At 37.4% G+C, this 26,131-nt stretch overlaps 1 protein-coding gene across 1 annotated transcript in view; it reads left to right on the top strand.

The window, feature by feature from the left end:
• DOCK3 (dedicator of cytokinesis 3) overlaps positions 1 to 26,131 on the top strand; it is a 200,925-nt gene that overhangs the window by 121,192 nt on the left and 53,602 nt on the right. The window contains exons 14-23 of the mRNA XM_010561625.1: positions 3,984 to 4,108; positions 8,991 to 9,153; positions 9,642 to 9,748; positions 10,457 to 10,628; positions 11,311 to 11,408; positions 13,381 to 13,464; positions 13,821 to 13,921; positions 15,248 to 15,329; positions 21,673 to 21,843; positions 25,510 to 25,702. Of these exons, the coding sequence (XP_010559927.1) occupies positions 3,984 to 4,108; positions 8,991 to 9,153; positions 9,642 to 9,748; positions 10,457 to 10,628; positions 11,311 to 11,408; positions 13,381 to 13,464; positions 13,821 to 13,921; positions 15,248 to 15,329; positions 21,673 to 21,843; positions 25,510 to 25,702 (1,296 nt within the window). The remainder of the gene's footprint in view (positions 1 to 3,983; positions 4,109 to 8,990; positions 9,154 to 9,641; positions 9,749 to 10,456; positions 10,629 to 11,310; positions 11,409 to 13,380; positions 13,465 to 13,820; positions 13,922 to 15,247; positions 15,330 to 21,672; positions 21,844 to 25,509; positions 25,703 to 26,131) is intronic.

Below are 26,131 nucleotides of genomic sequence, written 5' to 3'. Positions count from 1 at the left end.
CAACTTACAGGGATATATTAATGTCCTTTACAGGTTCACAAAGTCACAGAACATTGAACTCTTAGAAAACAAATTTGCTAGAATCAAGATGTCAGAGGTTTGTTTGCCTCTTTCTCCTGTAGGAACTTCTGTGAATTATATAACTTTTTTTGACGCAGTATTCACCTGTATAAAACAGGGACCATTCCTGTCCTCAGTGTACAAAATCTTTTAGGATCCGTTAAAAAAAGTCTTAGATTAAATGCAGATGGTTTCTGTAAACTGTTGCTACATTCCAGTTCAAATAACTGGTTAGTCTTCTAGTGGAAAACCTACAAATCTTATCAGGACAAATCTCCTACTTACTCTAATAGATAGCAGACAATTATTGGCCATTGGACTACTTAATGTTACTAAGTCTCAAAAATTATAAATATTTATTTGGAAGTCTTCCAGTACATTTCTTTATATCGTAAACACAAAATCAATAAACGGCTCATGTAGCCTTTTCCATCATTCCTCTTTTTCCCCTTTACCATGAAAATAGTTTCAGATGATAGGAGAAAGGATTTCATTTCAATATAAGCGAACCCCCAAAGCTATAATTTATGATTTATAATTTAAACAGTTGTACATTTGGCATAAGGCTTTGTAAATAGGTTAAAACAAACAAACAAAACCAAACCCCCATAAAGTTGAAGGGAGGGCAAAGGAAGAGCTGCATTACACATCAGAAAACAATTCTTTTTTCATCATTGTGAAAAATACTATATTTCAAAACATTTCATAAAGAATTAGCAACTGCATATGTTGGAACTGCATGTATTTTATGCTAAAAAACAGTTTACATTTGGTTTTAAATTGAAAACAGTTGTGGAGAGATGGGCTTTAAAAGAAATACCATTCTGAAAACTCTCATTAGGGTTTCAGTTCATCCTTGACAGCCATCTAGCACAAACAGACCTCAGCTTAAAGTGTCATCCGCAGGTTTTAGTCTATAAATACTTTTGGCCCACTAGCCTTCTAGCACTTTTTTATTCCTCTACTAATGATAGGAGGCCACAGCTAACCCAGTTTTATAATCTGCTCTGCTCTATATGTGAAGATGTGATGCCTAAGGGATCCAACGTGGTGTACCACACCGTTTTTCTCTCAAAATGCAAGAGTTGCTGTCACTTCAGAGCCAGCACTGTTTGTACAGTAGTTTGCGCACAGAGGGCATGAATTGTCTGGTTTGTTAGACAAGTTCTTTATCTTTTTCTTTTTCCAATGGAATTAAATATGGGAAAATCTCTTTCTGCCAAGATTTTTGACTTGATATGTAGCTGCCATTCTGTGTTGTTGCTGACAAGGATCACTTGTTGATCATACTGATCACACTTTTTGTTTAGTCACATGCAAGCTGCACTGCGCTATCTATTCGTGCACTTCCATGGTGTTGTGCAGAATGTTTTCTCTAGCCTTGCAATTTGCATACTCAAAATTTTTAATAAACTGCTCTGTGTTCAAGCATTTGCTCTAGTTTCTGTGCAGCCCATTAGTGCATCTGAGCTCAAACCCCTCAAAAAAAGTAGCAACTGGAGAAAAAAAATGGCTTGTGAGGACTCAGCAAGCGATGTGGTTAGCTAGTATGTTGGGGAAAGGAGATTCTTCTTTGTAGTCACGTTATTTTCACTGAAATAAACAGAAGTGTTTGAGTTTGTAGTTTTAACTCCAGATTTTGAGGAAACTGATGGGCTCCATACCTAACAGTTTAATGCTTTTTGTCTTTGCTAGATACATTTGCTTTCCTATTTTTACTATATGTAATGACCTTTTCTATTTAAGATTCAATAGATCCAATATTTTTATGAAAGAAGGTGCACCATTATACTCCAATAAAATAATTTTTCCCTTCTTTTTTCTTCATTTTGATGCAAATCCACTGCTTTTTAGATTCCTCTACACCCCACCCCAAAGGCATTTTTTTTAATTAGTGCAGTAATATCCCTCCTGTTAAGCCTAATGGAAGATAAGATGCTATATATAACCAAATGATGCCTTTAATTTAGGCTGGAAAATGATTTGCAGTCTGACATTGGACTTTGTGTAGCCAGACTGTCTTCCAGAAAAGAGGTCATAAATAGGAAGCTCCAAAATGCTAATTACAGTGAGTAGAATTAATTTCTATTAAGAATTACAGCATACCAATTGAAACTTTTTTTCCTCATTGTGCAAACTCCGAAGAAAAAAGGATGGAGTGTGTTAAGCAGGAAAATTTTCAAAACAAAAGTCCCTACTTAAATTCTTTTGTGAAGAGTTTTGTATTTCCATGATATTCCTGTAGTCAACATATAGGTAGCTTAGGTTGATTTTGAACAGCAAGAGAAATGCACAGGTAATTTTCTCTGTTGTTGTGGACTGTGGAGTGTTGCATTTGATGACTATTCTTTGATGAGAAAAAGCAGATCAAATATTTGAGTTCTTTCACCAGTCTCTTGCTGTCATCTTTTTCCCATTAATGAACCACAGCATTTTCAGACTTCTAACTGTGAGGTGTTTCAAGCAGTCAGCTCTGTGTGAATCCACAGTGAGAGTGAGGTTGATGGAAAAAGGAGGACATTTTGCATGCAGATTCCCATTCATAGAGCGTTCCTAGCAGAAAGCACTGAATGTCAGCTACAGAGCTGTATTTTCCATGCTTAAAAAGTGGTACTTATCTCTAGAAATAAAAATGAAAGTAAAGACAGGACTGAAAGCTTCTATTGTTTGTCCCTACAGTAGATTAAGGAACAAATTCTGTGGGGTTATAGACTTCAAGAAGAATTTGAAGTGCTTCTTTGACAGACACAAAAGGATATCCCTCACTGCCTGAAAGCAAATGCTGCCTATTTCATTGTGCTTCTGATTAATAAACAGATTTAACTGCATCAGCTTCTCCAAGTGGAAGAAATCAGACATTCAAGGAGTCTCTGCTTTGCTGGATAACCATTCCATTACTTCATTATTTAATCTCTTGAGGCTGCTTAACAAGATACTTCCCTTGAAAGGGTTTAATTTTTTATTTTAATTTTTTGTATTTTTATATATTGCCCTTTAGTATGTTTGCCTTTCTGGCAAGTAAATAAAAAGAAGTGGTAAGTGTGAACAATCATGAAATGGTGACAGTAACTAAATCTTACAGAAAAATAGGTGCTACCTGCTATCCTTTTGGTGCATGCTTTAGAATTGACTGCATTAGTTTTGAAAGCAAGAGTTTCCCAAATCAGATTCTAAAAAAAAAAATTAAAAAATAGTGAGCTAGAATCTGTGAAATTCAGGATAAAAAGACCCTAAGATAGATGCAAGCATTTCTATTTCTGAATATAGTCACTTGCTCTGAAAGCTCTTGAAAATGAGGTGGTGAGAAATTGGCAAGTATCCATACTGCCCGCTTTCTTATATCCATGCATATGGATACCAGAGGCTAGCCAGAAATCTAGCATAAAAAAGATTTATAATTCATTCTTAATCCATCTGAACTGAATTACAACCAGGTTTCCAGGGCTGCTTTTATTTTGTTGTTATGATTAAAAGAAATTATGACAATAGAGAAAATACTTGAAGAGCTAACTGAATGTAATTTTCTGCTGATCATCACAAAAATACTTATTTTTCTTAAAATATATTGGACATAGGAAGTCTGATGTTAATGATGTTTTGTCAGGCTTAGCTTGATCCTTCCAAATCAGCTAACTAGACAAAGTAGTAGAAGGTTTTTTCCCCTTCCCCGCTTACACAATAAAAGCAAGTATTGATTCTGAGTTCACATTTAATAAAGGCATTACTAACAACAGTCTGATTTTATGCACTGATATTAAAATGTTCATCTTTATTAACAATTAACTTGCTGCTTGGAATGATTTGGGCATCAGCCATAGTCTTGCAGAACACAGAAAATGATTTGCAGAATCAAAATATGTTGCACACAGGCACTGAGTCCTCCACGCTGAATTTAAGCATGTGACTCCACTCTTTCACTGTAGGTGATATACGCAATGACTTATACCTGACATTAGAAAAGGGAGACTTTGAAAGAGGTGGGAAAAGCGTGCAGAAGAACATTGAAGTGACCATGTATGTGCTTTATGCGGATGGAGAAATCTTGAAGGTAAGTGCTTATTTCCTCTGAGCTTCAGGGACCATCTGCTTGCTCCATAGACATGTTCTCTCCAGTAACTAGCTCTTACTTTTTTTTTTTTTCCGTAAGTTTTTAAACTGTATATTACAATGAAGTAGTGGTCAGTTACAAATTTGAATGAATTTGGAGCACTTCCTCTGTATGGGAATAGGGGACTTGGAGAAAATATTCATAAACTGAAAAGCTTATGTAATTTCAAAATGTGATGTCAGTGGCTGTAGTAAAAAGAAAATTTAGAGTAACTGTAGTCAGAAAGAACTGAAGAGTATGTGACAAATATCTAAAATTAAATAATGCATGTCATATAGCACGATGAAATGTGAGTGCAAGAAAGACTTTCAAACCAGAGTTTGTTGGAGTTATGGTACTGAATGTAGTTTTGGAAAATAAATTTGAGTAGCCTTATTTCCAAGATCCTGGCTTTCACCCTGGGATGGCTCCCTTCCAGCTGTGGGTAGTGATGTTTAATCTTTTTCTTTCTTCTTCTCTTCTTGCTTTTAGTATTATTGAAGAGAAGTAAGTAGATAAGTCAGCTTTGTGTGGGGTGGGAGGGTGTGAGGATAGAGAAGTAAATGGAAAGTATTTTGACATAAACATCTGTCAGAAATTGAGAAATAGCTCCATTAAAATGTATTAATCATAACTTCCCCCTACCTTTTTTTTTACCCCCACTGCAGTAAAATGGTCTTTGTAGCCGCTATCATAGAAGAGTCTAAACACCAAAGTGCTTGTGTGCCAAACTCATTGCCACAGTCTGTTTTTTTCAATTGAAAGGAGAACTTTTCCTTTATTACTACAATTGCTTGTGATTTCATTAACAGTAAAGTATATCTCTTGTAAGGAACTGGTTTGTGCTCGTAGCTGTTGCAGGAAGATCACAATCCTTTTCTGTTCAATTGCATTAGGCATACCTTTCAAATTGAGTCACAAATTTTTAATCATCACTTTATTTCGCAGCAGTCTACCAAAGACCAATATAGGTCTTTACCCTCCCAACTGCAATATCAGCATTTTCCAATGCTAACGTACATAATAGTAGCGAATTATGCTGTAACTGTGGCTAATGATTAAGTATAAAAGCCATATAATTTCTAGACATTATCAGTCTTAACTTCTGTGGTTTTGGTTGGAACAGTCATTCACAGATACGAAGTTATCTTTTTCTTACCCTTGCCTGTTATTACTACTGAAACAGTACTTCAGGGCTTTACATGGGATAGTGGAACAGACATGATACAAACAAACAAAGAATAGTAACAGGTGGTCAATCCAATTAGAAAAAAATTCAGGTGAATATTTGTCATGAAGGAGAGACTTTACATGGGAAGGATCTTTTGTGGTTTTTAAATTTAAGCCACAAATTTAAAAGAAAATCTTTATACCAGTTTTTATGCTATTGCTCCTCTGTATTGTTGCAGTCAAAGCAACAAAGATATTTCGTTTACGTTAAGGAGATCTTTGGTTCATGACATCTAATGGTGCCTAAGATCCACTGTATCTGCTATTAAGTGTATATGGCTGCTCTAAGTCTATAGAAATGCCCTGAAAATTAGAAGGATTCAGCTCCTTAAACTGTAGATTTCCAGTTTGTCTCAACTTTCAGAACACAGATTTTTTTGTAAAATACAGGCAAAGTTTGTGCTCAAAATCTTCCCGTGCTTCAGGTGAAAAGCCCTGAGAATGAAGAGCTCCATCAGTTCTAACCATCCTACCTGTGCAACAGGTTTTGGGAAGTCTAGGTATCCATTTATCTAAAAGGTAACACAGGTCTGTTAGTCTGGGTTAGTTTAGTCTGCCACTATAAATGGATGCTGGTTTACCTTTTACATTGAGAATTTAGTTTTAAACCCTGGATGGCTTATTTTTCACTGCAGCCATCTGGTTTATGTAGTCTTTGTATGGACACCTAGAGCAGTGTGTGATGACCTGCCATTTTCTGTTAGGAGGGAGCTGGTTTCACCCAAAGACAGAGTGTAATGTCATTCCGGGATCAAGCAGCTGTAAAGAGACTGCTAGATCAGGGCTTTCATTTCAATCATTCAGCATAATCTATAAGAAAATACTGAAGACTGCAACAAGAGGAGTCTAATAACTTTTTAATAAAATGTTAAGAATATGGTGTGTGTTGGATAGGGTTTGGTGCAGTACTGATAAAGGGAATTGCTTTGCCTGGGTTCCCTGTCCCCTGGATGATCGCTTGCATGACCCGAGGTTGCTCTCACAGTCAAGTGTAGCTATTTTCTTTCTTCTTTTTCATTTGTCAATTATGACACTAATTTGGTAACTTTCAGTAGGCGATACTGTAGAGAAGCAAATAAAAAACTCCAAGCTCACAATAGTATGGGCAGAACACTGAAAGTTCGATCATTGACCCCAAAGCACTACTGTTCTTGGTTGAAATATCCTTTACTGTTCCTGACCTATGGCCTTTCCAAAGCAAAGACTGCCAAATGAGAGCCAAGTGCTAACTTATGCAGTACACTGGGGGAAATTGCCACAAAATTTTCATCTGATATTAGAATAAAATCTCTAATTTTTTTCTGACCAGCAGCACAATCCAAATCTGAATTTTATGCCTTTATGAAGACTTAGAACAGTACGCAGCGTTAATGAGAATATTCTGTCTGTTTCAAATCCTTATTGCTGTTGAGTATATCTTGGTGCAGAAATAGTCCTACTGAAAGCAGTGAAATTATTCCCAGAATACAGTGCTGTTCAAAATGAAAATGAGTATTTCCTTTTCAAAACAGTCTTGCTCAATTGTTTGTCTCTTTCAATATAGTCTGAAAAATAAACCTTGACACATTCCGCACTTATTCTTCTTTCTGCTCCAGTAGCAGGAATATCTTACTAATTGCAAAGCATACCTTAAATGATGAGATAATTACCTGATACTTTTTCTAGTTTAGCTTCCCTTGCTTGCTTCTGCCCTCTAATTCACCTGCGTATTTGGGTCTCGTGGTAACTAGGTGTAAGGAGACTAGTTTCATGTTTATATTTTGCAGATCACAATTCAGAATTAAAGATTAAACAATCCTCCCTCCTCAGGGTATAGACTGTAGTATAAATTTATGGAAACTAAGTTAAAAACCAGAAGAAAAGACTCTTCACCTATTCATTTATTTAAAGTGGATAGCATGAAAGAGCATTCCAAGACTGACCATTTGCCTGCCAAGGCAGGTGATTTTTTGAGGCAACAGAAAAAAGCTCATGTGAAAATTTGAATTTTTACGCTACCTTACAGAAGAAATACCGGTACTATTTTACTTTCTCCTAAGAACCTAATGGAGAATGAGGTTTTGGAATTGCTGTGTTGAAGCCCAACAAGTTACTCTTATCAAAAAAATATAACTGGGATATTGCAGGCATTCTGTTTTTTGGTACTGCCAGTACTATGCTCATTCCAACGTGTTAATATGCGCAACAGTTAATTCTTGTTGCTGTATTGAAAAAATCACCTTTATGCCAGGATTGTGGCACATACCCTATGGTTACTAAGACTTACTTGAGAGGACTGAGTTTTGAGTATATGCTATAGTCACTCATTTTGGATTACAGCCTTTGCAACGGATCACTGTCCAGGGAGGCTGTTCTTGCATTGAATCCCAAAATTCCAGAGAACTCTTTCTTTTTGGGCTCCTTCACAAATTCTTAACTTTCTCAAAGCCAGAGAAGAACGTTACCACAGGCCAAACTGATCGGGTCTGGTTAGTGGGATATACTTGACTTGATAGTCCCTTGATTACAGATTAAAAAATCAAATTAACATTATTGATACTTTCTTGGGATAGAATTTAGAGATGCCTTGGGGTAATGACCAGTAGTTGTTCTTGTCATGGTACTATTCCATGTGGGGTGTTTTTGTGTCAATTTACATTGCATGTGTTGTTCTGGGTCTGCTTAGCTTCCATTTCTTCCTGGATTCATTATCCTTAGAGCTGCTAAAAGTGAAGAATCTCTAAGATGTCTTTGTTCTGCATAGTTTTGTAAGATGTCATATCTTTTGGATCACTTTGTAAGTGCTAGGTCTAGAACATGGGTTAGTGCTTATATTAAAAAAAGTGCTTTCTGTTCTGTGTCTTCATTACAAAGGACCTCTTACTGTCCTTTTTTCAAGATTTCGGTATTTCTCCTAACTTCCTTCGTTCATGTTCTGACTAAGGATTTCTGTATTTCCTAAATAATATTGGTTCATGTTTTTCTTAATCTGTATTTTGAGAATACATAGATTGGTCAAGATCTTGGATCTTTTTATATCTAAAAGCAGAAATTTAGATCCCGTTATATTTTTAAGTGATGACTATTCAACAGAAATTCTTTGCTTACCATTAATGAAGTAACTCAATTAGAATTTTCTGGGATACTCGGTGAGGCTGGATGGTTGTAGTTTCAAAAGACCAACGTTTTTAAGAGCTTGAAAAGTTCAGATATCACTTCTGAACTGAGGTACTGAAGCAAAAATGTGATTAAATGATATTTTCAGAAAAGTGTAATATTACAAGTGATGGCCCTATTAGGTCCTTTTTTTTTTTTTTTTTTTTGGACTTATGTGTTTATTGTATCTATTCTCTGCTTGATAGAAAACTTAGCTTAAATAATAACGTAACTTAACTTAAGATACCAGAATTCCTCCAGTATCATAGGTCTCCTAGCTCATCCATTGACCCAAAACACAGTTTAAAGATCTCTTAAAAAAATTTCAGGTTTCATTGTGTCTGAGTTTCTGCTTCTGACTCTTCCTTTACGTCTACGGAAAGATATGAATTATATAAAGGTTATCACTGTGTAATAAAATGACTCATCTGTAGTGATGTGATGTCTTTTAATCTTAAATTGTTTTCTTTTGTTGCAGGATTGCATCAGCCTGGGCTCAGGAGAGCCAAGCAGGAGTGCATACCACTCGTTTGTCCTTTACCACAATAACAGCCCTCGATGGGGGGAAATCATCAAGCTGCCCATCCCTATAGACCGGTTCCGTGGGTCTCACCTCCGTTTTGAGTTCAGGCATTGCTCCAGTGAGTGCAAAATATAACCAAGAGGAATCTAAAACAGCTGAGGTCTTTCCATTGTCAATTTATATTTGGATGAGGCTGTTACTGGGTGGAAAGCAGGAAAGGGGTACTGACCTAAAATACAATGAAGGTGCACTGCTAGTTAGCTGGTTGCTACATTTATCAAACAGCACATTAAAAACATTGTGAAAAATCAGTGCAGGGCAAAACATTTGGTAGATGTTCTCCCCTGCTGTACTTTTGCTGTGTTTTCCTGTAGAATGTTTTCTTTACAGCATGTGTATTTTTTATTTTACTATGTTCAGTATGTTTGTGTTTGTTTTGAGGCTTGTTGATCATTTGCATAGAATTAGATACAGTATATTAAATGTTGTTATGTAACCTGCATGCTTTTTGTTAGGCATGCAGAGAAGTTAGTGAATAACCTTGTGGTATATATGGCCAGAAGAATATGTACAAATATGATTCCTTATTTCTATCTCTTGCTACAGCAAAAGACAAGGGAGAAAAGAAGCTCTTTGGTTTTGCATTCACTCCATTGATGAGAGATGATGGCACTACCTTGTCAGATGATATCCATGAGCTTTATGTTTATAAGGTACCAATTCTTCTCTGCAGACTTTTCACCTACTCATCTCTACTTCAGTTTAAATTAGTAATGGTCATTACATTATCTCCCCCCCGAAGTATGTGAGGAACAGATTAATAGTAGTTTCAAAATTTTATAAATTAAAAATCACATGACTAGGTGTGGATACAGCCTTTCATTCTAGGTACAGCCTACCTTTTCCCTTCAGATAATGATGATTTGTCATTGTTAATCCTATCCATTTTGAATTCAATCATGCTAGTGTTTATGAGCACTCAGCAATTTTACCAGCCTATGGCATTACTCTATACCTTTCTATTATGAAATTACACTGTACTTCAAATGCATCATGTTACAACGCTACAGCTTGGCAACCCTGTAGCAAGGGGTTTTTCGCGGGGCGGGGGGGGGGTTCTTCCTGCTGACGTATCTGGGTTTATTTCTTCAGTATGATTTTTAGACAGCAGTACTAAGTTGTAGAGATGGAAGATCGTGATAAGTTCTAAGAGTCAGTGGTTAGGAGACCACACTTTCTAGAGCTGGGTCTGTTTTGTGTATGTACCAGCCCCAAAGGTGGTAAGCACAGCTTTTTCTTAGAAGTGTTTTTGTGCACCTAAAAGATCAATAAAAGTACCGTTAGGCAATTGCTGTCAGGGTGTTAGTATGTGGAACGAGATAAGACTAGGTACAATTCCACTTCTTGTCCTGTACCTGCAGTGTGATGAGAACAGCACATTTAACAATCACGCACTGTACCTGGGGCTGCCTTGCTGCAAAGAGGACTACAATGGCTGCCCCAACATCCCGTCCAGCCTCATTTTCCAGCGCAGCACCAAAGAGACCTTTTCAGTCTCCACACAGCTTTCTTCTACCAAACTGACCCAGAATGGTAAGTAGCTGATCCTTCAAAATTGCCCAATGCAACAGAGATTATGAAAAAGAGAGATAAGATGGGCATGCTTGTGCTCTGTTTATTTTACTAAAATACTCCTTTGTTATAATTTCATTACATGTATGCTTTTTTTTTACTAACACTATTGAAACAAGCAGAAAGTGTTTTTTTGAGGAAATAAGAATATTGACAGATGGCAAAGAAATTACAGACGTTACTGTAAGTGCAAGAGAAGGGCAATATGTTAAAGCAAAGTTAATTTTCATTAAATGATTGAAGAACAAAAAATTCAATCTTAGCAGTTATACACAATCCAAAGTTTGCTTCGTTCAGCTTTTACAGGGTTACTAAGTAAATAAAAATTTTGTTACAGCAGTGTCCCTGAAGTATGGGAAGACAAAAGTGGATTGTCCACAGTGCAGTGTCAAGTCACGTAGGGAAAAATGCAGTCTTTACTCTTTTTAAAGTACTTTACCATTCCTCCATTCATTTCTTTGTTAGTAGTATTGGACTTACTCCATGTTTTCCTTCTTGTTTTCCCTTATTTATTTTTTTTTTCCAAGAAGTGTGAACTGCAGCAAGAGCAGAAGTGTAAGATGTAGTGAATCTCTGGTGGGTCTGGGGTTGCCATTCTTCCCTCTGCGTATGGATTCTAGCTCTTTCTCTCACTGTTCTGCAGTGGATTTGCTTGCCCTACTGAAATGGAAAGCTTACCCAGATCGTGTGATGGACATTCTAGGAAGACTGAGACATGTCAGTGGCGAGGAAATTGTTAAGGTACTACATGAAGTAACAGTCTTTGGATAGATCTGTGATAGCAAGTGAATTCAGGCCTGCAGTGCACTTCTGAGTGTTCCCTCTTATTGGACCTTTCTCAGAGCGTATGAATTGGGATTTTATTTTGACATGAAACTGAACAGGAAGATACACTCCTAAAATTAATGGATAGTTAGTCCTTGTGATCAAAACAGAGCTAATCCTTATTAAAATTCCCTCACCCACATATGCTGCGAGCATCAGGTCCTCAGCACCAATTGTTCCACTCTGCAGGCCCACTCCTGCTGAGCCGTGCTGCTTGCTGATGCAGACCCAGCCACTGGTAGTGGTGTTTTGTGCAGACTTACCTGTTCCAGTGGTATTTTCTAAAGCACGTTCTCTGAAATTGCATAAGTGTAGTTGGTCATTTCTAGAGTGAAGAAAACAGAGCTGACTCACAAAACTTGGCCTTCTTAAACAGCTAGTAGAGTTGATCTGTATTTCTGTTTTGCAAATATGTTCCAAATGTCTGCGTAGAGGAGAAAGAAACGTGAAACCTTGAAAGTTAAGGGTTGCTCAGTGGCCAAAGAACAATCCAGCAGACCCGTTTTCCTGTCCCAGCACTGTCAAGTGGAGCTGTTGCCTAGAGCACCAATTGCTCTCTAGCGTGTCTCATCTATCAGTAATCTATCTCCTATCTGATATTTGCATCATGTTTTGTAACCACTGTTGCTCTACATGCCAGTCTGGTGTGTGACCTGAACTTTCTTAGGTCAAAGGAACTTCAAAATGCATTTGTATACTTGTGGTCTCGGCAAAAGAAAAGTGCATTCCTCTGATAATTTTAGGTGTGCTGAGAACTCTCCCTAGAATTTATTTCTATAAATCTAGAAGTAAAAGGAGGTAATTTGTAATCACAAGCAACCAAAGAGAAATCCTATCACTTAATTAGTAGTTTATGATTAAAGCCATTTCACTGTAACTCATTTGAATGTTGCCATATCTTGAATGTTAATCTTCATGATAACTTTGTAACAGTAACAGAAGAGGACAATACCCCATTTATACTGGAATTCTTCAAGAATGTCACATTTTGTACGCTTTGTTTGTAGGGCAGTAAAAGTATCTTTTTTTATATAGAGAAAAGCATAAAAAGATATGGATTAAATTGTTCCAAGGGGAGAAGTAACTGATTCCCTCCCTAAATCAGCTGCCATTTGGCATTGGGATATGAAGACCAGAATGCAATAACTCAGAAAAAAAGAAATTTTATCCTTTCAGAGACTTCATAAATTGTTTTATTTTATTTCTTGTTTTCCACATTAGAAATTTAATGAGACTAGATTAAAAAATCATGAGAGAATGTGCAGTTGACTTGATCTTGAGCATTCTTCTTCACAGTCATCCTTTCTGAGGACTGTGCTTTCAGGAAAGAAAATCACTGAATTGTCAGCATTCTGTAAGCTGCAGTGTTATGGATGAAAGAAAATTGGCAATATGACCCAATTAATGCTTGTTATAAAAGCTTTACTTACTGTCATATAACAAAAGTTTTCAATATTAAGCATAATTTGGAGCACCAGTTAATGTGCTTCCAAGTCTTAAATTTGATGACAAACACTATCTGATACACTCTAATGATATGGGAATGAAAATAAGTTGGTTTGCTACTGTTGTTAGGCAGCACTCTTAGTCAGCTTACAGTGAAAGGAACACTCAGTTATATTTACAAATCCGGCATGCAGTACATGTTTCTTATTTTTTGGTTTTCTCTCATTTTTGTTTAGAAATATTCCTTGTAAAGAGAAAAATTCTTCTTAGTAAAAACAAATGAAAATCTGTCACATCATATGGATGAATCTGAAGTGGTTTGTCCTTGGCAAGTGTTTCACAAAGATATCAACATGTATGAAATAATTAAAGCAGGGGGGGAAATAACCTTCTTTTGAATACAGTTGAATTTGAAATTCTTTGTTTATTCATGTCATTTTAGTTTCTACAAGATATTCTCGACACATTGTTTGTAGTTTTGGATGACAACACAGAAAAGTATGGTCTGTTGGTCTTTCAGTCTTTGGTAAGCTGCTGAATTGTTACTTTTCTTTATCTCATGGTCAGTGAGTTTTAAGTTTCTTGTGATCATGTTACTAGTATTTTACTTACATGAAATATGAAAAATTCAGCTGGGTCCAGCCTTAATGTTTTCTGTAATAATCTTGGGTGAGGAGGGCAGGATAGCCTCAACAGATCGGAGGACAGCAATATTTGCTATCACATGGGAGAAGCAAACAATAACATCTAATAACACAACTACTGACTGTTTAAAGAAACTCATGTATTTCATTGTTCCCAAGCTTGTGTAACTTGTTGATAGAAACCTAGCAACAACGTGCAATTTCCTTTAGTATGGGTTCACTTTTTCATCTCCCACAGGTATTCATCATAAATCTGCTGCGTGATAGCAAGTACTTTCATTTTCGACCTGTGATGGACACTTACATTCAGAAGCACTTTGCAGGAGCGCTGGCTTACAAGTAGGTTTTGTTTAGCCATCACTTCAAGAGATGGTATTAGCAAGCTTTTGAATGATGTCACCATCAGAATCATAACCTTCATGTTAGCAGTGGTTTTCAAAAGTAGAACTACTCCCATGAAAGTTTTCCAGCACAGTTACAGAGAAAAGCTGCTGAATGTCACGTGTGGCTAAGAGTGAGCAGATTTTGCAATTTATCTTGCCTTTCTGAACTGGCAAATCTCACTTTCTTTTTTTATTAACTGAAGAGACACTGTCACTCAGCAACTCATTATCAGTCTGTACTAATGAGCTACCAAGAGCATATACATTTCTTACGGATGTTGGGATATAAGGCTTGTGTGAAAGCTTAGAGAACTAATTGTTATTTCCTCTTCCAAAGTAGACAGGTATTCACATAAGAAGATGTTCTATTTGATTTACAGTAAATGTATAATTTCAGGAGATCAGAAACTTAATTTTCACTGTCACTTTGAAGATTCTGCCTTATTTTCTAGTACTCCTTTTTGAATTTTGCATCAGAGAGTAAGACAGATTTTTGAAAGCAGTAACAGTTATCATTCAGGGTGTTGTTCTTCCTTTCTTTTAGGCCATTTCTTCTGTATATTTGGCATATTCTATCCTTGGCCACAATAAACTATTAAAAACAGCTTAAAATTGATTTTGATTGTTTTAAGCCATCCACATTTTAGTGTAATTAAAAAAAAATATTAAAAATATTCTGTCAATGGCAGGTAAAAAGCCCTAGATACTATACAACACTAGAAAGCATAGTCATGTTCAGAGGGTAAAAAGTGTCTGCTTTGTGTTAATTATCACCTCTTTCAGACAAAACAAATGATTTTTGGTAGTCTGATGTCTGAAATAAAACATGTTTTTAATACAACTCTCTAAGTTAGTCCAAATGGTATAGTGTACTTAGGAAAATGGATGCATGTATTTTTTTGCAATCTTAGTTTCTAAAAACTTCTTACTTAGAACTTAGGTCTGGAATTTCTTATTAAAAAAAAAAAAGAGTATGTTTTGGTCTTAGAACTATATTGTATGCCTTTATCAAAGTTATCTCTTTAATAACATCTTTTTGATATTCTCTTAGTGTTCCTTATGGTCTAAGTCAATTACAGAGAAGAAATGATTTTCTGGTTTTGAAACTTAAAATAAATGTATATATTATGTAAATTCAGTAGCTAGGACAGCTATAACTGACCACTGAAATGAAGTGAAATGAGACTATTTTATAGATTTCTCCCTAAACCCAAAATGTTTGTTGCCTAATTTTAAAATAGTGCTGAAGGTTTCTCTTCTTTTCACTGTTTGTTATATTCAGAGAACTGATCCGATGTTTGAAGTGGTACATGGACCGTTCAGCTGAGCTTGTACGCCAAGACCACATCCAGGAAGCGATGAGAGTATGTAGTCAATGGAAGTGTTTGTGTGTCTGTTCCATCTGTGACTACAAAAGGGCCAGGGAGGCCATAAATAAAATGAAGGGTAGTCTGGCACTGACTTCTTACTTGTTTAACCAGAATTTTTTTTTTGTTTTAAATATTTTGCCAAAATTTTAATTTTAGGGGAGATTCACTCTTGTGCAGAAAAAAATGGAAGAATTATGTCTCCTTAAGTCCTTTTGAAGCACTATGGAGAGCTTAAGTGGGACTTACATGGAGTATATGCACTGGCCGTTTATCTATGTGGTCTACACCTTGCACTTCAAGCAGCAGTTATTCTAAATGTATTAGGCACAGGTGCTGTGGATCAAAGATCTGCTTTTCATTTCTGGCTGTAACATGCTTCATTGTATTACCAGTTGAAGTTCTGGAGTATTTTAAGCAGCAGATAAATGAGCCTTTAACTGGATGGAAGTTCTAACAACTATCATTGCCCAGGACCTGAATCACAGTTCTGTGATGAGAGTATGATCTCGCAGGAAGGCGCAGATTTCTAATGGTGTGTGAAAAAAAGGGAATCTTTTTGGTGCTATTACAGAGAAATCAGAGAATAAATAAAGTATTAGTTTTACTGTGTGTAGCTGTAAAACAGAAAGATAGTGTGTCAAGTACATAAATACAAGATTCCAAAATTGGCAGGAAGATATTTTTCTTTGAGTGAATGTCTGTCTGTACCTTCTTACTCTGAGTAGGCTTATGTCCAAACGTTTGAGTCTGGGCACTTTCAGAACTAGTAGCAATGGCAGAGATTAGCACTTTCCCTTTCTTACTTTTTCACGTCAGTACAAACAGGTGAAGCATCTCACAGGTGAAGCGCACACATGTACATACACTACTCCTTTAATTTCTGGCAACCATTTGGGAAAGTTAAAGGTTGCTCCTTGCAAATGTATTTATGCTTGTGGCTTGGCATATGTTTCAGAATTTATTATGGCTTTTTTTTTTCTTCTTGTGATATTTTTTGTTCTTTCTTTTGCATCCTTTAGTCTAATTCAGTCAGTATTTTTGAGGAAGTAATTTTTATTTTTTGAGAATCCTTGTTCCATTTGAATGGTATGGCATCACCACCGTCAAGTAGCTTTCAGGATCTCCTGTTAGGATGGTATCCTGATACTTACAAGGGCATTATAACAGTGTTTCCTTTGTCTTTTATAGATATTTACATACTTAAAACTTCTTTGTGATACTTTTCAACCACAGATTCATAGGGAATGGTAAAAATGGGGCAAAGATGTCTTTCAAGAAATTATCAACTTGTCATTCTTTTTTCCATCCTTATCCTTCCTTTTTTTCTGAATTACAAAGGAACCTATTAATATCATGAGATGAGAGGAAGATCTCCAGCTGGAATGACTTCTAGAAGGTTTTCTTCCCTCTCAAACCACTCATTAGTGCTATATGCAGTGCAGCAAACAGAGATGTATAATATTGTCCCTATGTGATCTGCATTTTTTGAACCTCATAGTAGTCCTCTTCAGAAATACTAAAAATATGAATGCTGGAATGTCTTTCAGAAGCTTGGTTTGTGAATAAGGTACATTCTTTCAAGGATTCCAAGGCATCTCTTTGCCTGCTGGGAATCTCAAGTGTTGGCCTAGAAAGCAGCTGTTCCCTCCATGAGTGAGGTCAATTTGAAGACCTGACAGCCCAAGCCTTTCCAAGCACAGGAATTACAGTTACCACCAGAGTTTCTGCAGAAACAGTGCATCCTCTACGACTGACACTGCTGTCACATCTTATTCAGACAGTTGCCTTTGCAGGTGTATCTTGGAGGCCCAAATTAAGGTCTTTATCTTCTTCCATTACAGGAGAGTGATTGATTTCCTTCTTTGTTTCCAGATTTTATTTCAGGCATTTGGAGCAAGTTTGTACCAAAACTATTATCACTGCTAATGCGTCATTACTAGTACTATATTCTACTCTTGGGAATTTCTGTATTCTTGGATGTCTTCACTACATTCCTTGCATTAGTAGTTCTTCAACTGAGAAAACAGGGTAGCTCTCTGTCGCTTTTTCCCTGAATTAACTGTTAAACATAGTACCCTAAAGCAGGTGTTGAAGTATCTCTGCACTCTTTTTTGGCTCTTGACTGCCTGTGTACTTTAATGATGGATATGCAGATGTCTCATAGGATTCTGATTTTCCACCTTGGCATTAGCAAGCGGTGATCTAGACTATTTCTAAAATCACTTACCTCCCTCAAGACTGCTTTCAGTTCTCAAAAAACTTCTATGAAACCAGGAGGAACTATAACTGAAAGGATGTCTCTACCTGTGCTAGAACACATGGCATCATGTTCCTTTATTATGCCCTATAACAAGCTCCACGTAAGTTGCATCCAGATACAGCTGCCTGTGCCTCCCTGGAGAATTCTGTAACGAAGTGTCCATGCATGGCTCCACAGACAGTTTTACTTTCCCTGCTAGTCGTGGCAAAACTTATGAAGTGTCTCTAGGAGATGCCCTTTCAGCTTCAGTTATCTTCCAGTAGTAGAACCACAGGTGGGTTTTGCCTGCATTGAGTAACCCACTGAAAAAGCAAGACCTTTTCTTCCTCAGGAAGTCACATCTTCGTATCAGTGTTCTGGAGCTGAACCACACAGAACATGCATCAGACATTTTTTAGAGACTTTGAGGTCCTGCATACCATTACTATGGGGCAGCACGATTTCTTCAAAACCGTGAACATACTTTCTGAGCCATGCCAGCCAGGGAGCTAATGAATGAGAGATTTGGAATTACATCCTCAGCCTGCCTTTTGAGACTGGGGACTCCTCCAAATTGTTGCCCTCACCCTGAATTTAAAAAAGAAATGTCAGTCTGTTGCTTTTGAGACCAGTCTGTCTCTGGACTTATTGATTACGTCATTCAGAAATAATTACCTTATTTGGTGATTTACATTTTCTACAGTCTCAACTTTCTCTAAGAATACCAGAAAACTGCTGATGTAATTCCAATTGTTCCGCCCTCGTCAGCCTGTTTGTGGGACTTGCTCCTTCTTTTATTGCTGATGCCTTGAACTTTGCCCTAGGTCTTTTCATCTGCTCTCACAAGACTCAAATTGCACCTTCACTTGAACCTTTGCACTTTTTTTCTTAAAACTGCATAGTAGATGCTTCTTGTACTTGAAGCAGGTATGCTGTTCTCTGGAAAAAACACAGTGACAGTAGCAGGAAGAAGTTTGCTAGCTGCTCTTGAGTGGTGAAGTGGATACTCGGAGACTACTGAAAATGGCTTTTTTTTGCTTCGGTTAGGACAGTGAAAGAGATTCAGAGCTTCGGAGCTAATCCTCTTTACGTACACTGTGCTTATGATAAGGTTACCCATTGTACATACTCCTAAGGTAATCATCGGGTTTCTTGAGTTAGGAAATTAATCTGTGCTTTTCCTTAAAGCAGCTCTATACAAGGTTGATTCATCTGTTCATACTCTGAACGTCAGGTATGGTTTGCCTTTTGTTTAAATTGAACAGACTCTTCATCTCTACAGCAGATGAGTCCAGATGTGCAGCCGTACTGTCCCCAACTGTCCACTGGATTTATGAATGTGCTACAGTAAAACCATCAGATGTTGTCTGAGCATAATCCCTGAAGGCTCAAATGACACTAGTGTCTCTGAAAAATATCTTTATCCATTAGACATGCAGAATAACCACAGAAATGTGTCCACTTTTTTACATGTGTTACCACAGAAGCTTCTAACTGATGCTGCTCTTGTCATAGTGGTCTTCTGGTTTTAATTCTCCTGGGACATTGCAACCAACCACCAGGTAATCTGTGCAAGTTGAGATGTGCTATTCCTGTATTCACAGAGTGAACACGCATATGGACAGTCACTCAGAGAAGAAAGGAAGGTTACTCATTAGTAAGTGGAAGTTCTTTGAGATGTGTTACCTATGTGCACATTTCTTGCTCCCTTTTCTCATCTCTCCTGGAGTACCACTGGTAGAATTTAGGGATTGTTTGGTTGTGAGGAAATAAGGTTATGATGCTTTTTGTCCATTTAAGTTTTGCGTGTGATGTACCATGAGTCTTTAGGTTGCTGGTCGCAGGTGAGTGGTGTGTGCTCACCTATTGTGTGAACATGAATAGAGACTACGTTTTTAAGAAAACTCCTTTAATTTGATACTGATTTTCTATATCATGCCAAACATAATAAAAGGCTTGAATTTTATTTCAGTGCACTTCTGTGTCTTTAGGCACATATATGCATCATATCTGTGATTTTGTAAGTAGTAAGAGTCAAAGTTAGTCCAAGTGCTGATTTGTGCTAACAAGACTTGGTTTGTGTTTTTACCATCTCAGCCATGTGTCTGCAAGCACTCTGAACTCTTCAGTTAACTGCCTTTGTGGGTTCATTCTAGGCAACAGTTTAGGTTGTCTGTGCGAAGGATGTGGAGTGTCTCTGAAAGCCTGCCATTTCACTTTCAACAGAGAATTACAGAATTTCATACATAAATCCTCTGATTCATTGCAAAACATAATCTTCACATTAAAGTTACGAGCTTTCAGGTTTGAATTATTCAGGTTGTCTATACCAAACCTATAAAACAGCTTGTAGGAGCACCTGACTTGCTGTATTTGGTGTTAGCAGCAGAGATGCTAACCTTAAAGAGCTGACTGTAGTGAACCAATTGACCTTTGTCTGGGAACTATCCAGAAACAGAAAGTGTTCTTTCCTGATGAAGTTCTCTGGTGTAAGGAAGGTTCACTGGTGTTTTAGTACAGAAGTATAAATAATGTACTGCCAAATTAACAAAGTTGCCAGCATTCCTGGAAAAGAAAAGGCTGTAACTATCAGTGGCATATTGAAATCTGTGATGGCTTTATGAGGAATTCCACATTCCCATTCTCTATCCTTAAAGCTGTAGCATTCTAAAGCTTACAACATAACATTGCATATTCGTGCATATAGTGTGGTGGTTCAATGAGGGGTATCTTATGGATGCAAGAATATCTGATGAGAGCAAAATTTGTATTTGAATTAACTTTCAGTTTGCAAACGGTGAAGCAAGACAAGAATACTTTCCAGCAAATACAGTGGAATATTACTAATGTTTCTGTATAGACTATGATTACTGAAGCTCCAGCCTGTTTGTTTCCTGTGCTGAATTTTGAGGATGTCATCAAACTATGCATCATGTCTTCCCTTAATCCTGCTTTAATGGTGTATCATGTTAGGCATTAAGGGAAGAAGTGAAGTCTAAAAGTCACTGATATTTAGTGCCTTTCAGTGTTGACAGTTGTGTACACCAAATGATCAAAAAGGCCTTGTTGCTATGTGGAATGTTACATTGCTATATTAGTGTCCGTGAGACCATTTGATAGATTGGTAAGCTTGTTAAAGGCTGCGTAGAACAATGTATTTTTCTTCATTGACACTGCTGCCAAAGAAGTGGAGTTCTGAATAATGCCATTTACAAAATTTTAGTTAAAGGCGTTTAGGTTGAAAATTCAGACTTAATCCATGTCATACAGCAAATTATCATTCCACTACAGAAAGATCCAATTTGCCAGTCCTTCAGGACTGCAGCATCTACTACACATTGTATAACGGTGTTAAATGCCATCTTCTGGGCAGGTTATTCTCCCTCTGCTGGGTGCTCTCCAGATTTCATGTGTGATGATACAAGAAAGACACTTTAACTTATCACAGCTCGAAGTAAAAAGATACTCACTACAGTACTGCTGCTTGCTACTGTTAGGGGCTGCCAGGGGGCTTCATATGCTGCTCTTGTCGTCTTCTGTTTCTGCATCTGCATTTATTTCTCTTTGTACATGTAGCTGCCAGAAATAAAGGTGAACCTTGCTGTTGTGTTCATATTGGAAAGTTGTTTCTCCTTTTTACAGGTAACCCTTCTTCTGTCCCACTGACAGTCCACTTATCTTAATCTGGCTTAGCTAACTCAAGCAATTAAAGATAAATTTTGAATGAAAACAGGAGAATAGTTTCTTCAGACACAGTCATTGTGCCAAGTCATGAGAAAACTAGAAGTCTCTTATCTGCACCAAGATTTTCCTCAAATTATGTAACTCGGATTTGTCTATTTGACTTAAATGTGTACTTTTTTGTTAGTGAGACATGCTAGTAACAAAGATTATAAATTGAGAATGGGTACTTACCTATGAGTAACTCTTCCTTAACTGAATTACCTAACTTACAAAACCTGTTTTTCTTTCTCTTTCTAAAGCTGAAGAATTTAGTTGTTATGCACTTAGAATCTTTCCTGGTTCTCTTTAAAGCTCCTTCATTTTTCTTTCTCTCTTTTTCTCTATCTTAATCTCCTTCCTCTCCTCCTCCTTAAGGCCTTGGAATATCTTTTCAAGTTCATTGTCCAATCTCGGATCCTTTACTCCAGAGCTACTTGTGGAATGGAGGAGGAACAGTTCCGCTCCAGCATCCAGGAGCTTTTCCAGTCCATCAGATTTGTGCTCAGCTTGGACAGCAGGAGCTCTGAGACTCTCATCTTCACACAGGTTTGCTATTTTCTACACTTTAACTGGCAAACCAAAAGGCAGCTGTTTTCTGCACAGGTAGTATATATGGGCACATGACTATTAACAGCAGGTTAGTAGAGTTTTCCCCCTCTAACAAGCTGATGATACTGGAAAACAACATAGCCAATTAATGTTATTAGACAGTAGCTTTGCAGCACTTCACAGATACAGGGGAGCTGAGCTGTGGACTCTCAAGGGGAAAGTGACTTGTCACATAAGAATACAATTTTTGCTCTTTGCAAAAGTAAACTGCATTTTCAGGTCTCTCATATGTCTTTTGGTTGGCCTTAAGAAATTTTAAATCTTTAATTGTGGTAGGTCAAGTCAATACTTAGGGTCATAACCTCTCTACTGTGATGTTGCTCAGTTGATGTACTTGCAGTCAGATAAACTTAATTCCAGCATGCTCTAAAATTATGGTCAGAATCATATGCAGCCTGACCACAAGCATACTGTGATACCCACACTCACATTTAATACATTATTTTGAATATGGCCCAGATGGCTGCACGAAGAATTCATGTGGGCTTAAGATACTACTCAAAGTGAGTAAGCATGCTGCTAAGTTTTGTTTCATATTTTAAAGACCGCTGTAATAAATTATAGACTTCAGTATTTAAAAGTTTTAAATAGTAATGTCAAATGTATTGTGTGTGCCTCAGCTCGCAGCATGTCAAAATGGATCACCTAGAACTTCCTGGTAATATGAAGGTGATTTGTAATCACTAATTTACTATTTACAGATGTTTTGAACATCTACTGTAGTTTGCCAAAGAAGCAGTTGCTGTGAACGTTGCAACAAAATGGAGTGACTCCACTGGTTAGGGAAGCTGCCAGCAGTGTGAGCTCTTAAGAAGCTGCTCTGAAAGATTTTGAGAACAGCTGCTCTAATCTTTTTTTAATCACCCATTAGAGGGTATAGTAAGATGAGCCAGAACATGAGAAATCAGTGCACAAAATTTTGCAGGCAAAGTGACAGTGAGTGGAAACAGCATTTTATGAATGCAGGCTGTCTAGGGTTCTTCGTTTGTTTTGCAGTTGTGTTGATCACAAATACAGAGGGAGATGAGATTTGAGAATGGGGTTATTTTCCCTTTTTCTCTTTGTGTCTCTTTTTTTTTTTTTTTTTTCCTCCTTTCTCTCACTATGGTATTTCTTACTTCGGACGTTTGTAATTTGTAAAGCCTGTCCTTGTTTAATATTTGAAAAGTTTACTTTTTGTTTCCCCCTTGCCACTATGTTGCCCCTTGATCCCAATTGCCCCATAGGCCTCTCAGCCTGGAGGGCAGGCAAGCGGAGCTGGGACATGTGCCCCACAAAAATGTGGTGGTACTTCAAGGCCGTCATTTAATTCTGTAAGTAATGATCCCCAGAACTACACGAGTATTTCATCATGGATGTTCTCAATTAATTCCTTTTCCCTACCCCAAACCCTCTTTTCCTATGTATAAACTGGAATTTAATGTTTAAGTGGCTGGTACTTTAAAACTAGGAAATGTGCAATATTTCAGTAATTAATGGAACAGCTTATGGCATCCACACACTGAAAAGACAGTACTGAGGGTGTATGCAAGATTATATATGTCAAATTGTTAAGGAGAGCCAAGGAGATTAGGTACTAGTTCTGGAAATCTGGACAACTGTTAAATATCTACAGAAATCCTTGAAGCTGTAGCAAACATAATTTTCTTCACACTTGTCCTCTTATCCAGGATATTAGAGAGATCTCAATATAGTTCTTTCCAGCAATGAGATTAAAACTGATTATGTCCTTCCCTCCAGGCAATTAGTTTGACATGAGTAATGTTCCAGCATATTTTGGGGTGTTGTACAAAAAAGGGCCCTCCAAGGAACTGATGAAATAACGTAGCTGTTCCTAAAGATGGCTCCAGAGCTTCCTGAAGAGTTCCCATGAGGATCCTTAGATTGCTACTGGATATCCTAAATCACCACAGAAATCCTTCTGCTTTATAGTAATAGAAATAAGTTTAGGAAAACTGTAAGGATTTGTTGGGCAAATACTGTAATTTCACTTGTATTATGCCAAAGATAAAGATGGTGACTGGATTTGTGGCTGTTACAGCTTTTCAAGAGTACCATGAGCTATTTAAATGATTCATATTTGTTTACTTTGTTAGTACATTGTATGTATGTAGCAACAAATAGGTGACAACACCCAGGAGGCATGTGGGGTTTTGTGTAATCTGAATTGATTGTAACAAGACGAGATGTTGAGAGAGATAACAAGCACGAAGAAGAAAGAGGTAAATTTATATTCAGAATAATTTAATGGGCTCTACAGTGTTAGTTGTAAAAATAACTTAGGCTTTGCTCAAAGACTATTGAATAGATAGCACTGTTGTTTGAAGGAAAAGATACTTTGAGGAAGGACTTGGCAAAGAAGGAAGCTGTGTATTATATGGGATTTGGAGAGGCATGCCGAGTGTTAGAGTCAGCATGGGAGAGGTATGGAAATGTTTATGCAATGAGAAAACAAAAAGATCTGTGAGGAAAGGAGAACTTGCAGATTAGAAGAAAATACCAATAGGTGGTGAGACTCTGGCAGGGTGAAGCTGAACAGAAATCTGCAACGAAGTTTGGTAGTTCTGAACTTCTGCAGGAAATCAGTGCGGTTTGTGTGGAGAGCTTCAGACAAGGGAGGTGGGAACAGCAAGAAGGGCACTGTGTGCCTGGGGGGGGGCAAGGCAGCTGAATCAAAACCAGACTGTGCAGCACTTCAAGAAAGCAACCATCTAGGGATTTAAGTAGTTAGAGTGAGGAAACAGGTGTGGACCTTGGGTAGGATGTAGAGGAAGACAGAGAAGAATTTTAAAACTGTAGAGGTGTGTGGCAGTTGTTAGGTATGACACCAAGACTGTGGAACTTGAGGACAGGGCGATGCATGGAATTTTCTACTGGTATGAAGAAATTAATTGAAAGACTGTGAAATAAGAGATGAAGAGTTTGATGGTTTTGTTGTTGTTGTGCTGATGTTGTTTCTGCACTTTAAGAATCACCTTCAAGGATAGCTGCAGCTTACTGGAAATATCCATTACTGCAAGAATCACATGCACACTTACTTGCATGATGTGATGCCTCTTTCACATGAAATTGCACCCCACCCCTGTTGCACAAATACCATAATGTCACATGACAGTGCTGCTAAGGTTAAGGGTCTGTCAACACATTCTTCAGAATATTTTCTGAAGAGTTTTAACTGTCTTAGGTAGTTGCTAAGTACAAAAAATTGGTACGGCACTCTCTAATCAGAAGCAAGTTTTATATTTATTGAAAAAAGTAAATCAACAAAAATGGGCTATTTTCTGTTCTTCAGGTACCTCAATTTTTTTCAGTTTTATAAGCTGTGTCCTAAAATACAGCCTTTTGAAGCTCTACAGCACGTATGTGCTCAACTTATCGTAAGACTTAGTATTGCAGCAGTGCTTGATTTTTATATACTATGTGTGATTTGTGATTTGTTCACTATGAACTTTAGATATTGCAGAACATTAACACGAGCCATAGTGCACCATTTAGTAGCTATATGCAGACCCTTAATTCAGTTTTATTGTTGTTTCTATTTCACTGCATTTAGCTGCAGTTACAGAATTCAAAATACTCAGCTTCTTCATTTACTTTTTTCAGGCTGCTTTGCTGAACTCCTTCCCCGCTATCTTTGATGAGCTGTTGCAGATGTTCACTGTGCAGGAAGTAGCAGAGTTCGTGAGGGGTACTCTGGGCAGCATGCCCAGTACAGTACACATTGGGCAGTCAATGGATGTTGTTAAGCTACAGTCTATTGCGCGCACTGTTGACAGCCGCCTGTTCTCTTTCTCAGGTAAGACAGAGGTATCTGAGGCTGAGTCTTGCTGCTGGGAGTAGGAACACGTTACATTTACTTTGCAGTTGCTTTGTTGCAAACAATTCATTGCTGAATGCCAATAATCTCGGTAATTATTTATCTTGGTGGCATCGTTGTTACATATATTCACTGCGGGTGCTTTTAAGTTTCCCTGTGGTAGAAAATGTTTATAAATCCATCATGGATAAATTGTAGTTATTAAAGGTTGATAAAAATATGTACGTTAACAAATCAAGTCAATTATTAAAACCGCCAAATCTCACTTGATACTTTGTATTACTCTTCTATTGTTGTCATGGACAGGAAGATAACCTCCTTTCCAGCAAGCTTATTGTCTGAGAAAGAGCAACAGGGAGATAAAGTTATGTGAGAAATCCACCACATTCTTTTAAAGTATGTTTAATC

Source organism: Haliaeetus leucocephalus, unplaced genomic scaffold, assembly GCF_000737465.1.
Source record: "Haliaeetus leucocephalus isolate CR32 unplaced genomic scaffold, Haliaeetus_leucocephalus-4.0 Scaffold148, whole genome shotgun sequence".
Classification (NCBI taxonomy): domain Eukaryota; kingdom Metazoa; phylum Chordata; class Aves; order Accipitriformes; family Accipitridae; genus Haliaeetus; species Haliaeetus leucocephalus.
Note: the sequence above shows the minus strand (reverse complement) of the source record. Positions and strands in the feature narration are given on the sequence as shown.